The sequence below is a fragment of the Strix aluco genome, chromosome 4 (assembly GCF_031877795.1).
Source record: "Strix aluco isolate bStrAlu1 chromosome 4, bStrAlu1.hap1, whole genome shotgun sequence".
Classification (NCBI taxonomy): Eukaryota; Metazoa; Chordata; class Aves; order Strigiformes; family Strigidae; genus Strix; species Strix aluco.
The window spans coordinates 57,910,228-57,924,564 of NC_133934.1; the positions used below are offsets into that span (position 1 = coordinate 57,910,228).

The following is a 14,337-nucleotide window of genomic DNA, read 5'->3' on the forward strand; positions in this document are numbered from 1 at the left end:
AAATTTATCTGCAAAAGATACAGATTCTTGTGACTCAGTTTACTAGTTTATTAAATAATGCAATTAAAAAGGTTTTTTTTCTCTGTTATGGAGGAATGGGACATTTTAGCATAACGAACACAATGATCATAATAATAATAATAATAATACAGTGCTGCTGCATCATAAACGCCACATTTAAAGATGAAAATATAGTGATAGTTTTAAACACAGTTTTAAGAATCAAATAAAATTATTTTAAGAGCAGATAAATGCTTTAATACAATCTTCAGATGATCGTATATCATCTGAATACTATATTGCAGATATACTGCAATATAGTATGTTATTTATTCAAAAACCAGTAAAGGCACCAAACAGAAGAAGCACCTTCCAAAATACCATCATCAGGCCACAAATACAGATTACCACAGCTTTAGTGATGATCCAGTATCTATATACTATAGCATTCCTAATAGTTAAAGCTATGAAGTCACACTCTTCTGTCCTATTGCCATTTCTTTCCTTACCCATCGGTAAACTGCTAGCTCACACACTAACTCAATAACAAATTAGGGAAGTAATCTTCCTTAATTTTTCCTTAAATATTTCTGTGAGACAGTCAAGTGAAATAAGTTAGCTTGCAATTTAGTTCCAGGAGCACTTAGTTCCATGACCATTTTTCCCTCCAACAGGAACAAACTCTCTCCTCTGAACTATGCATCACAAATCAGTGTGAGCTAAACATTTTCTCTGTACTTTGTCATAACCAACCATTATGCCATTCAAGAATAGGAAAACCTAAACCATGCACAAGTGACAGACACTTTACAGTCAGCTAGGCCTCAGATAAAACCATCTGACCTCTTTTTGCTAGCAAACTAAGAATTTAACCTGAGGCGACAAGTACCAAAATCCAAAAGCTGAATTGAGCCTCTGCTCAGCTCATTTCTGGATTGCCCAGATGGTGGCTCGAGACACCACAAGCTGTTATTACGCACTGTTATCCCTCTGCACACATTAGCTTCCGTAGCACATACATACTTGTGTATAATGACACGTATACAAACAGACACATATACAAACACAGATAAAAAGGCCAAGCTTATATGCTCTTAAATGGGCTTTGGTCTGGAAGTTGTGATGGTGAAGTAGATGGCACTTCCAAATAACATGGGACTACAGGCCATAGAACAAAAAAGACCTTCATGGACAAGCCTGTGCAGAAGAGTACCATCCAGCTCACTTCAACTCCAGAGATGTTATGGCACAGAGTCTGGAGGCATCTGTGTATACAATGGAGAGAAATAGTCCACTGATGTGGAAACCACATCCAACTCTCGTGAGCTACAGAATAGTAATTATACGCTCTAAAGAGTAGAAACAGATATGCAGTGGCTCCAGAAAAAGAAGACGAAGAGCCTTCAGGATTTGAAGCCCGTAAGAGAAATAATACAGAAAGCTTAAAGTATAAAACCAACGTAATTCTTTCAAACTTGATGTGATAATTTTTTATCATTTTAGGGGCTTCATGAAACAAAATCCAAGTAGAACAAGATTATGCAGAGCACTAATAAAGCTAAGTGCTACTTTTTTATTACTTTTTCAGCCGACATCGACCCGCTGGTTTCAGGAAAAGCTATTCTCTCACAAGAGAGTCACACAGGAGAAGCAGAGCATTTAATACTTCAGCATCTCAAAATTATTGCTTCTCTAAGAGAATAACCTTGTTCCCAGCACAAAATTCTCAGTAAAATCCTACCAAGTTTCTTTTTTGATTAACTGAGAGTGATCCCACAACAGGTTGTGCAGAGATCCTTATATACATATTACTAAGAGATCCTTAGTAAACATATTTACTAAGTCTATACAAATGGAAATTATGGAACGTACCTTCTGTTTTAACTCATACAGTCCACTTTAAGATATAAAGCAAATATAAGACTGCTCTCATTTGTGGGGGTTTTTTTCCTGAATACACACAGACATGAGGTATGTAAATCTAAATTCTAATATACATCATCATATTAAATATGAATGCATAGCGTTAAGGAATCTTAAAAAAGGAAGAAAATAAATCTGAAACAGCATCAAGCATTGGAGTTTTTATAGTAGTACTTTTATATTAAAAGTCTTATTTGTAAAGATACAATGCTTTCATATCTCATGAATATTTAGTATTTTTCAGAAGTGATTTATTTTAGGATGCCAATAATGCAATTTAGAGTGAGAATATTCCATTGGAAAGACATAAATTGGACTGAGTGTAAGCACAAAGATTTATTGGCATGCAGCAAGTTCCAGTTGGAAAGCTTTAACTGTGTATTTATAAGACACATCCCTGTAAAAACATCATGGCTGCCAAATGAACTACCTGGCTTCAGAAAGAAAATATATCTTAACCATGAAGAAAAAAAGTCTTGATTTAAAGAATGAATTATAATTTTGCTTGGCACAATAGTCCTCTAATAATTGCTCTAAAATAAAAAAAAGTTAACATGAACAGAGTTGAGGAGAGGGAGAATAAAATTACGCCAAACAGCGAGCTGCATTATGTCTCTGATAAGTAAATATATTGTACGCTACATATTTAACTTAGGTAAGAAATGTTTTCATTTTTACTGTAGAAAAATAATCTGCTAGATAATACTTCTCTAATACATTGTATCTGCATTCAGCTGACATTTAAAAATGAATTTTAATAAAAAGAATTGTTAAATATCATCAGTTCAATTACCATTTTAAGAGATTAAACTTTTCTTATACTCTAGATCACTTGGCCTACAAAGATGAATTAGACCACCTGCAATGCTTTCAACTACACAACTGCACATTTATCACTCACTTCCTTTGCTTAGGAAGCACACAGACAAAAAGGAAGACATGAGGTAAGCAAACAATCTTTCCTGTCAGCCACCTGAAGGAATCAACAATGAATTTTAAAAGTATGCATTAAAACAAGTTCTCCCATTACAGAGTTAATTCTGTAGACTCCACTAAAGCAATGAAAAAAATTCTCTCTGAGGATGGAAGAGAGTTAGTTCTGTCAAATAGCTACCTTCACAATTAAACTCTGATCTCTGTCCTTAACTCTCAACTTCCATAAATTCCAGGCACTGACTTGAAAAATAAACCAAGTAACCCCAAAACTAAAAACTTAACCTTCCAACACACATTACAACTTAAGTTGGGTGGGTTTTTTTAAATAAATTATTTCAGTCTAGTAATTTTTCTAGTAGCTTACTGACATTTTTTAATTCAAACAGAAGTGTTATACATATTTTAAAAATTGATCTAAAACCAGATCTTATCTATTTTTAAATTGTAGGGGGGTTGGTTTTTTTTTGTTGTTTGTTTTTTTTTTTTAAATTCACATCAAAGTCTCTGCCACAATTATAGAGAGTACTACACAGTCTCCTCATGTTTAAGGCACAAAATTTTTCACCTCAGACTCACCTTTTCTATATATGAGACACATATCACATTAGTTTTATGATTTGGAGGAATGAATTATATCCTACAGAACTTACCCATTACTTTGAAATAAAAAGAGGAAGAAAAAAAGAAAGATTTGTTATTTTAAACTGACACCAAAAACAGTTAAGGCAAACTCAATTTTGGAACTGAATTCTGGAAATTCAATTTTGATAATCCAAAACAGTGAGGATGGAAGAGGAAGCAAAGACTTGTCTTATTAGTGTCATCTAAAATTACTGAGTCGTTGTTTCCAAAGCACTGTTTATTATGTGTATGAGAGACAGTCACATCTGCAAAATAGGTCTGGCATAAAGATTAGAAGTCCAGAAGTGGCCTGTTTTGCATCCCACCTCTGAATGACCCTCCCTAGTCCACTACCTCCATCCAAATCTCCCTTAGAAACGTTTACAGTGCACAAAACCACCAACAACATTCTCAGCAAAACCCTCCACAAACAGAGGACCTTTACAAATTCCTATTTAATATTCAGATTAGCACTGTTTTGATAAGTCTTTCACTTGATAGCTTTTCCATGCCCAACACTGAGAAATAAAACACAAGTTAGCCTCTCAACTACTGAGCAACTTATTTGCTCCCCTGAATACCTACTGCTCTCAGAGAACAAATTTTTTCATCGGAATTTAGCATTTTCTAGCCATCATTTACAACTTCTTCACTGCAGCAATGCTAAAGCAATTGAGTCAATGAACACTAAGAACTTTGCCCTTAAAAAAAATAAAAACATATAAATTCGATTCTCAGAAGCAAATATTGCACAAGACCAACCTGAATGAATCCATCTTGTGAAACACATCTATGGTTTCTAAAGTGTCCACATACACAAATAAAGACAACTAGCCATCTGCTCATATCTGTTAGTAATTTGAAATGGCTAGTTATTTAAATGCCTCCTGAGTATCCAGGTGTAAATGTCTCTTGCATAATAAAGGCAGCTTTTCAGAATTAAAGCATAATTATAATCAGTACTGCTATTGAATTATTTTTAAAGCAATTGAGAACAATTTCAGGAGAGGAGGTGGCCTGAATATTCTATCCTGACACTATTTTTCATTAAATCACAGTATTTTCAAGAAAGTACACCATTTAATAAGACAAAATTTCTTCACAAAATATCTTTCCTTTTGTTCTTAAGTCTTAAAACATTCCTGTTGCAACTGTAGTAATTCTTAATTTGATAAAATTAGTGGGCAGATAATTACAGATTATACACGCATTAGGCATACTTAAAAAAAATGTTAACATTGTTATTCTGTTCAGACTAATAAATTCAATGCAGAAAAGAAACACTTTGCTTCAGATTCCAGCTACACCAATTCAGCAACAGATAGAATAAATGTACTAAAATTATCATTATAATACTCTTACTCAAAATAAACAGAAAATGCAAATCAGATTTTGACAAGGCTCCAATGTTATTATTTTGTCTTCAATGAATACACAAATTTGAGGGAAAAAAACCCAGGCAAGTATCACGGTATTTTCAGCACAGGTAACTAACAAATATTTGAAGAGTTGCTTTGTGAAAATGCTAAATAGTAATTCCTTTCCCTACTCTGGTAGGGATACTAAAGCATCACTTCGCTCAAATGAAATATGACCCATCAGCAAAGGTTAAAAAATGCTCTATCCCAGTAGTATTTGTAGAATTTTATGATACGCATATTAAAACCTCTGTATTCTACACTGGTATTTACATAAGAAGAGTTACCAGTGTTGCTTGAAGCATTTACAATGTTACTACATTGATTAAGACTTTGTTGCTGCTTTGAAAGCCAGGCGTAAGAGTCAGTGAGGCTCATGGACATCTCAAGTCTCATATCTACAGCTAGATCATTTAACTAGTGAGAAAAAACAACACTTGGATAGCATGAAGAAAACATAACTTAATTTTGATAGATCATGATACACTTTGGAGTCACATCTCTCTATTTTATAAACCTGCTATTTCTTTTACCTGTTTATCAATATCTTTTCGTTACAGTCTGACTGCCTGTTCCACTACATCAGTGTCGCTACGCACACAAAGATGGGGTTTGCTACCATTTGATTTATACATTATACACGGCTGCTCAGGAATTAAACCTAGTAAAAGAGAAACCAGTTTTAACCAGCTTGCTATATGACTGCTAGAAATACTGGTAACCTCTAAGGCCCTATAGGCACGCCAGCCAGAGACCCTGAGTCCTGAGGCACTACACCCGGGCCGGCGCTCGCAGTCCAAAACCGAGGCCAAAAAGGCGCGGCCCGGCGCTGTTTTTCCGACCGGCCCCGCACACCTCATGGCGCTGCGGGGGAGCGGGAGCGCGAGCGCTCGTCCTACGCCCCCGCCCCGCCTCGATCCCGCCACACCCGCCGGGCCGGCCACTCCCTCAGCCTCTCCGTTACCTAACGGCCACCAGCGGGGCTGCCGGCCTGGCCCCTGCCTGGCCCCGGCCTGGCAGGGAGAGGAGGGGAGGGCCAGGGCTGGTGCCGGTGCCAGGGGGTACCTGCACGCGCGCCGCCACCCCGCCGTCCCTGCTGCGCGCCGCGCCCCGCCCCCGAACGTGGCGTCACTAACTTCGCCCGCCCTCACCGCTCCAGGACGTCAGTCCACCCCGCGAGGCACTGGAAGGACCCTGTCGTAGAGACATCTAGCACGGTGCCTGAGCTTTCTTTTTGTTTGGGCCTTTGAAAAATAAAAGGAGCATAACACTCTTTCCCTCTCCCCTCCTCGCGTGTGTGTACGCTCTACTAGTACTCTGAGGAAAACGCGTTGAGTGTCTTGGCCGTAAAAACAATGCTCGCTGCGGGTAGTGAGACTTTCGTAGGTGCCTTCTTACAAACCTCAGGCGCTCGGTGGGCAGTCCAAAGTGGAGGGTCCTTTCCCTTAGCGAGTGAAGGTGTGTGGCAGCGGCGGCGGTTCGGTTCATGTGAGTGCTTTTTTGGGGGGGCGTTTGGGGGCCCGGCCGAGTCCCAGCATGGGGGAGGGCGGCTTTGTATTCTCAGCGCGCTTTCAGCGCGCCCGTGGGCGGCTCAGTTGGGTCGCCCCTCGCCGCTGGGTGGCTGTGTTATGGCGGTCTGATGCCGTGGGTCTACCCCACGGGCTGGGCTGGGCCGGGCCGAGCTCTCTGAAGGGAGGCGGGAGCCCGGTAGGGCCTCGTTAGTTGGTTTCGAGCCGGCGGCGCGCGGGGCGGGGAGCGGCTGGAGCGAGGGTTCCCTGCGGGTTATGTGCTGTGGTAGTGGTCGTGGAGAGGCCGCTGCCGTCCCTCTGAGGGGAATTCCCCTGCAGCGGAGGGACAGGATGAGTGCCTCTAATTAGAGGAAACGACGTTATGTTTGTTGTTGTTTACTTTGTATATAGGATTTTATCATGGGGCTTAATGTGTGCTGTAGCTGTAGGGTGGCATTCCAAGTACAGATACCGCACTTTGTGGGGAGGAAGCAGGCATGTGAAGTGGTTCTTCTGAAATCAGTTGTGTTCCTTAATTCAGCCCATCGATTGAAATGACAGTTTGGAAGTGGCATAGTGGTGGGCTGTTGAAGAACATGCTGCAGTAGCCTGGAAAGTATAGGCACGGAGTATCTACTGAATTTTGCATAGGAATGACTACTACTAATTGAAAAGTAGATGCTTTCTCTGTTTTGGTAAATGGTATGTATGTTCATTGTGCTTTTACATAGACTTCAGTGAGTGAAAAACAGTGTAAGTATTTGGTCCATCCTCAGTAGAGATACTTGCAAGATTTAACATACAGCCCATATTCTGTACAGGGATGGATGGACTGGACAGGAGGGATGAGCTTATGATTTGTTGCTTGTTAGATTACGTTACAAGTCCACAGCGAACCAGCACACAGCAATGGTACTGAAGTATTGTAGACCTTTAGGTAATAGGTAAGTGGTTTTGTCTGGGTTTAGCAGCTGGCAAAATGAAGAAATTACTACTGCACAATAAATAATCCTGCATTTCCTGCTCTTTAATTCAGATATTATTTTAATTTCGCAGATAGTTTTGCGATTCAGGATACTTAGATGAAATCTGTAGTAAGGTGAGGCAGTAGTGATTGAATATAGCATCCCATTTTTGTATGCCTTTATCGTTAACTTACTACATTATTCTCCAGTTACGTTTAAGTAATAATACGTTATTTAGCAGACCTGTTGGAAAGTAAGCCCCAAACCTGTAAAATAAAAGCAAAGTTCTAAAACTGAATTTTTAATTCTGCCTATTATTAAAAGGGATAAGGCCTTAGAAATGAGTAACAGAAGTTTGACAAATAGTATCAAATAGCTGGTAACGTGGAGTTTTTTGGTTTGGGGGGTTTTTTTGCTTGCTTGGTTGATTTGTGGTTTGGTTTGGGTTTTTTTAGCTTGCCTTAAGGATCTTTGCTTATCAACATGGCTTCACACCCTTGCAAATTAACAATATATTCTTGTTATGGTAATTTTGACTTTAAAGAATTTTAAGAAAAATATTGGTGAGTGGCTTCGGTGTTTTAGCAGCACTGAATCCTGAAGGTGCAAGATGTTGAAGGCAGAGTGATTTAAGTCAAAATGATTCTTAAAACTATCTTCAGCAAATTTGGGCTCTGGAACATCTTTTTCCAGTTGTAAATATGAAGCTTGTGCATATTTCCATATATTGCTATAGGTTTATTTGTCTCTTTCACACCTTTAAATATAGATAGAGAAAGAAACAACTTCTCATTCCCCAGACTGAAAGCAGTGGACAGTCTGGAGAGAATGGTATCAAATGGAAAAGGATATTTACTAAAAAAAAAGACATTTGTGCAAATCTGAAGATAATCCATCAGATTGGAAATAATAGGACTCTTGAGTTGTCTAGAAACTTGAAGACTTGATGCTTCTGATGATGAAGCATGTGAGTGGGACAACAACCTGAAAAATAAAAGTTTAATGCAGAAGGGTATGATGTAGTTGCTTTGACATCGTTATAACTCTAATTTAGTATGAATTTAACAATGGCAGGCTAACCTAGGGCCTCTTTATGGAAGGAGAGCCAAACAACCCATGGATATTTCTTCATCCTCTTCATTTAGATGTTCTCTGTAATGTCTTTTCTCCTAAATATATATGACTGAAGTCTGTTTAATACATTATTGTTATTTCAATTATATACGTTATCCAAGAATACTAGCAATGAAGTTAATTGGATGCCATGATGGGGGGAAGCAAACAACCCCCTAGGAGTTCTTGTGCTCTGCAAAATCCTTTAAATCAATTCATGGTATTTTCCTAAAATTTTTTCTGAAAATCAGTCAAGGGATTCTAGTCTACTAGAGTCTGACTTTCTACTGACCTGAAAGTTTCACAATATTATGTTTTCCTGAAAAGGTAACTACGAAATGTCATGTGAGTAATGCTCTGTCATGCAAGGTGTATTGGTGACATTCCTCCCTTTTCCTGCTCCTGTTCTTTCTAAAGTGTTGCCTGCTTAATATCCTTGGTAGAATCACTTCTTTGAAGAACAGAGTCCTAATTTAGAGAATGTTGAAATATATCTATTTAACTGTAATGTTTATCACTGAAATTTCATGCTATGTGCTTGACACAGTGAATTCCTAATGTAAGTGACACATCATCACAATAATTTGATTAGTTTTTCCAAATTATTTCTTAATCTTTTGTCTGTTTTTCTTCCATAAACTCCATAGAGACCTGGTTGTTTGTGACTTTGAGGGCTGGGGGGGGGGACAACAGTGGTGTTGTTTCTTAAAGTAGGACTAAAGTAGAAAGTAAAAAACTTTGGTTTTATATAAGTCTGTAATACATTGAGATACAGTACACATTTCAGTTGGCATGAAGCTTTAAAAACAGTTTCTGGAAATATTGTACATGTGCCTCAAAATATTCCTATACTTTTATTCTACAGCATGTTCTATACTACAGAACTGTGCTAGTTTGTATTATAAGATAGGAAGAGGTAACATAAGGTAATAATCAGCTGTAGTGATTTGTGTGGCTTCTTTCTGAAACAACAGACCACTTTAAAGTTGCTGCTCTGTGTAAATTTACAAATTAGCAGTAGAATCAAATTAGAAAACTACCAGTTTCTCAGCTTCACACCCTGACACCCCACCCCACAACCCCAGTAGAGATAGAATAAATAGTTTTATGGGTGTCATGTTAACTCTGTTCATTTCTGAAAAAGCCCTAAGAAGCAGCAGAGGTAGCTTGTACATTCTGGAGGACAAGAACTCAAATAATGGCATCAGAATGAATAGTGGATCTTGGATTGGTGAAAAAAAAAATGTACTGAGATGCAAAACAGGAGATAAGTTTTACCTAAGACCTCTCTAGACCAAGAGTGAAAAGTAGAGTTCTTGTGTACCCACCAAATCCCTCCTACTTTAGAAGTGTCCATAAGCATACTGGGGAAGTATCTATGTAATAAAAATAATGTAAACCAGTTGTCGTAAGAAGGATTGATCAAGTGTACAGGAAGACAAATCTGGTATCTATCATAATATTTTTGAACTTTCTCATTATGATTTGCTTTCTGTATGTCACAGCTGCCATGTGAATGAATTCATTCACTTTTGTCTCTTCTAAGGCAGTGTTTCCTAAAACCTAAGGAATGTGAAATGCTGAACAACACAGATAAAACTCAGAGGTCAGCATAGAGGGCAGCTGCTAGGAACATCAGATGTGAGCAAAGTGGATAGCATCTCCTGTTTCTTGTAGTGATATGAATTATATGATGTCAGTCCAGCAGAGACCTTTGGAAACCCCTGTTTATTCTCCTTCTAAACAGTTACCTGTATGATTCTTATTACCATCACCAAGAAACATTTCCCTTGTTAGATTTCCTGTCATACTAGGGGTAAGGGGGAAATTGATGCTTAGTTTTTATTTCCATGGTTACATTAGTATTAAGCAGTAGGGAGGAAAAAAGAAGTCTCCGGCCTTTTCCCCTCAGTGTGGTGGAAGCCATTCTTACTCATAATTTAACATGGTTTCAAAAAGATTTGGATACTTCTCAAAGCAGCCTTCTGCTTTCATTGTTCTGATTTTTTTTTTATATATAAATATTAAAATCTGGTTTTGTGCTTGGGAAAGTGCTTTCCTTTTAAAAAAATTCTTTTAAACAAAAACTGAAAAATGGTTTTCTGACTAGGCTTGGTGACCACAGATCAGTAAGTCATCAGTTAAAGTTTTCACAATTTTTTGTCTCTTGGAAAACAAGAAAATATACGTCTGCATTACGATGTTAGAGGTCAATTTCTTCAGAGTGAGTGTAAAATTAATACATTGGTGTTTTACCTCACAGGTGGTTTATTTATCCTGCTTTCATAGTTAGTAAATCTTTGATGTGTGGTGTTCTCCCAAATAGTCACACTAGGAACATATGGAAATACCACAATTAGAAGGTTAGGTTTTACTAGATGTTTTTTAAACTTAAATAAAACACAGTGATGTAAAAGAGGGAAGTATTACTGGTTTTGTAACACTGGGTGTAATGAAAAGACCTTAGCAGAAGAGGAGCAAAGATCTCAAGTTCATTCTCATCTATTATACCTTAATCACTTCTGGCAGATGTTTGCCTAACCTGTTTTTAAAACCTTTCAGTGATGGATATTCCACAACGTCCATAGGTAGCCTGTTCAGTCCTTTACTCTTACTTGAAAGTTTTCCAGATGTCTAACTTAAATCTTCCTTGCTTTTTCCTGTCTGCAGTAGATCTGTTGAACAGTTTAGTCACATTCTCGTACCAACTTCTTTATGTTTGAAGACCAAGACCAAGTCTCTCATCTACCTTCTCTTCTATAGACTAAACAACTACACTTCTTTCAAGCTTTTTGATCTTCTTTGAAGTGTCTTTAAAAAGTTGAGAGACAGGAAAGGAGAGTCTGAACAAAAGCAAGTATCTGTGTAATTGTGGGGGGTCTTGAGTATGCATGAGTGCAGTGTGAGTGGGAAGGCTCTTGAGTGACTGAGACAGTTTTGCCTATAATAAAATGTGGCTAGTCAGGCCTTTCCTGACTTGCCTCTCCTTTATTTCCTCCTGTCTCCCTCACACTTCTTTTCTAGAGAAATTACAAGTTTGAGCTGATTTTTTTTTTTTTTTTCTTTAAACTGGAGGGGAGGGGCATGGCAAGGGAATAGATTCCCAGGTGAGAAGTTGTTCTTCTCTGTAATGTTTGTGGGGTGGTGTTAATTCATTAATTCATTAGTTATTTGCCTTTACACTTTTGGAGACATAAAGTCTTCTAATGGTGAAGTCCATAACAAGCATGAAACATTTTGCAGGCAGGTATTTCCCTCCTGAAAATTTAGCCCCTGTGGTTCCAGTTAGTTGAATAGGTCTGATAGACAGAACAAGGTAAAGCACTTTTTTAGCATAATAAAAAAGTGCTATTTTGCTTGGGTAGCGTGATGGCTCAAGTGTTTTGAGATTGTCACGATATTCATTTGAGCATTTCTAAACTGTCCAAGCATACATGTTTATATTTAAATAAGAAAAGCTCCTTGCCTGAGCATACTCTGTGCTTCTGACAATTGCTTATAAATTCAGCGTGCAACTACAGCTGTGGTTTTAGGCATGGCAATCACTGGCATTCGTGATGACAAAATTCCGTGTGCCAGATCCTTGTTCAGTTTTCTAGGAAACAGTTAGTTACTTGTGATGCAAGTCATGGCCTGCTCTTGGGTGATACTCTGTAATACCAGGTGATTGGCCAACACAAAAAGAAATCAATGTAATTTATAGGTTTTTTTTTTTTTCTTTTTAAAGCCAGTTTTGACTTCCCCCCTGCCCTCCAAGAAACCGTCTTAAAAATGGCATGCCTTTCAGGACTGGCAGATGGTGGCTGTTTCAGATCTTAGTGCCCTCTTACTTTATTATTGCTAGCTTGTAAAATAATTTTCAATTTCAGTTTTCAATATAATATTATAAATAACTGGTTCAAATGGAAAAGAAGAGGAGTAATTCAGTTGCTCATTTTTTCTTTTGTATGCTATTTATTTTGCTATGGTAATTAATCTACTCCAATAATTCCAATGCTGCTGCTTACAGGCTAAGAGTGAGCTGCGTTAGCAGTAGTCTGCGACCACTGAAGAACTTGTTCCTGGGTTGTCATGTATATTCTTATTCTTGAATGTCCTTAGCTCTGTTCCTCTGTTACTCAACAAATTTTGTCTCCTACCGTGGGATCGAGGCAGGAATGGGAGGATAAAAGTAACTAGGAAACAAGTCACCATCTGAATAATCTTTTCTTCAAAGTCTTGGAGTGGAGCACCTTCCAGTTGTCCACTTGCACATTTGTGGTTTGTTTTGATTCATTCTGTTTTGTCAGAATATTGTCAGTTGGTCAGTAGCCTTCTGATAGGGTCCAAAAAACCTTTTTTTGTCCATATGGAGTGTGAACATTATTAATAAAAGTATAAATTACTTTTAAAGGGATAAGTGAGAGAATCATCTCTGCTTACTGAGATAAAACATAAGGTTTCTCTTAGGTTACATTTACAACCCAGAGTCATGATAGTCTGAAATGGATCTATTTTCATGTTTAAATGCATCAGTGAGAGTCTGTAGCAGCAGCTGTAATCAGTTGTTGACACTTGCTGTTTCTAAAGAAAATTACTTAGATATCTTACTGAAATGGGAATTGGATAAATTCCTCTTTGCTGTGTACAATTTTTAGAGAGAAATTCCAGAAAAGAGATACCTTCTGCTGACCTAGCTTTTACAATTTTGTTACATTTCAACTTTGTATACAATTCTTAAATTTTTATGCCACTTTATATAAATTATATAACAGCCTAGAAACTGTTCCTTGACTTCAAAAACTGTAGAGAGGGAAGCTTAAACTAGAATTCGTATTAGAAAGTGATATATACTATATTTAAGCATCATCCTAATGTTAAACACTACTCGTGTGGAAGAACCCATTCTTCTTTCCTCAGAATGCTGGAAAAAACTTGACAGAGATTCTGTGGTGGATTAGAGGAAATTTGAATTCTCTCATAACTGCTTCCCTGGTGTGTTGTCTTATATCCTAATTATCTGAATGCAGACAGGTTCTGAGACGCTTTTTACATTTGAAAGCGTCTGGCAATGCGTAAAATATTATAAAAAAATTGCCTTGAGTTAACAAATCTCTTCTTGAGATCATTTGGTACAATCTTTTGGCATAAGACTACCCATTATAGAAGACTTATTTCCATTTCCTTCTCGTCAGGAGCTTTCCCAACATAACTTCAACTGAGTATGAATTAATAGTTTAAAGATTAGTCTCTGACTTCAGGACCCTCTCTCGGAAATGATCCATGGCTATTGGATCTGGTTTCTATCCCAGAGTGTTTCTCAATTACAGTTTAATATACAGCTTTGTAGTGGCATCTTGTTTCAGACTCCGAAGATAAGTGAGCAGATCATTTCAGCAGCTCAGTTGGCTGGGGCACCTAGGGACTGCTGTTCCCACAAGAGTGCGTGGGCTTGCGCATGGCACGCCAGAGGCACTATGGCTTGGTAGCAGCTGCTCTGGAGTGAAGGCTGTAAGTTCACATTCATGCTTGTCCTACTGTAAGGTTTGAAACCTCCTGTGTGAAGTGCTCTAGTAATTGATAACAGTCACACACTAAGGAAGTCACTGTTGCCAGCTAGGATATGACACCAAATTGTACACCAGGGAAGTTAATCTTTTCTTAGGGGTTGAATTACCCTGCTATGTCCCAGTAGGTAAGTAATTTCACATCCATATGACCGTCTATAAAGTAATGCTAGTGATAAGAGCTAGGCACAGATTTTTTTTTCCCTTTACATATAGTTTATAGTTAACTGAGAACTTACCTGCTATTTGCACTTTTTGAAGATGCTAAATGAAGACATTCTAATTGAAAATAATTGGTTTTAAATGG

At 38.0% G+C, this 14,337-nt stretch overlaps 2 protein-coding genes across 11 annotated transcripts in view; one reads left to right on the forward strand and one right to left on the reverse strand.

Moving 5' to 3' along the window:
- Positions 1–6,071, reverse strand: part of TBCK (TBC1 domain containing kinase) — a 112,296-nt gene extending 106,225 nt beyond the window's left edge. For 3 of the 8 annotated variants that reach the window (XM_074823227.1, XM_074823219.1, XM_074823226.1), the window contains exons 1-2: positions 5,863–6,071; positions 5,432–5,559 (exon numbers count right to left, since the gene is read on the reverse strand). The gene's annotated coding sequence lies outside the window, so the exon portion shown is untranslated. Of the gene's footprint in view, positions 1–1,183; positions 1,357–3,435; positions 3,478–5,431; positions 5,560–5,862 lie in introns of those variants that run through there. The other 5 variants (XM_074823221.1, XM_074823222.1, XM_074823220.1 and 2 more) reach the window with 5 other exon arrangements.
- Positions 6,072–6,298: 227 nt separating this feature from the next.
- AIMP1 (aminoacyl tRNA synthetase complex interacting multifunctional protein 1) overlaps positions 6,299–14,337 on the forward strand; it is a 43,038-nt gene continuing 34,999 nt past the window's right edge. Inside the window, exons 1-2 of one of the 3 annotated variants that reach the window (XM_074823231.1) lie at positions 6,299–6,386; positions 13,830–13,974. Coding sequence is in view for 1 of the 3 variants with exons in the window: in XM_074823234.1 (XP_074679335.1) it covers positions 6,385–6,386 (2 nt within the window). In the remaining 2 variants the exon portion in view is untranslated. Of the gene's footprint in view, positions 6,387–7,087; positions 7,109–13,829; positions 13,975–14,337 lie in introns of those variants that run through there. The other 2 variants (XM_074823234.1, XM_074823235.1) reach the window with 2 other exon arrangements.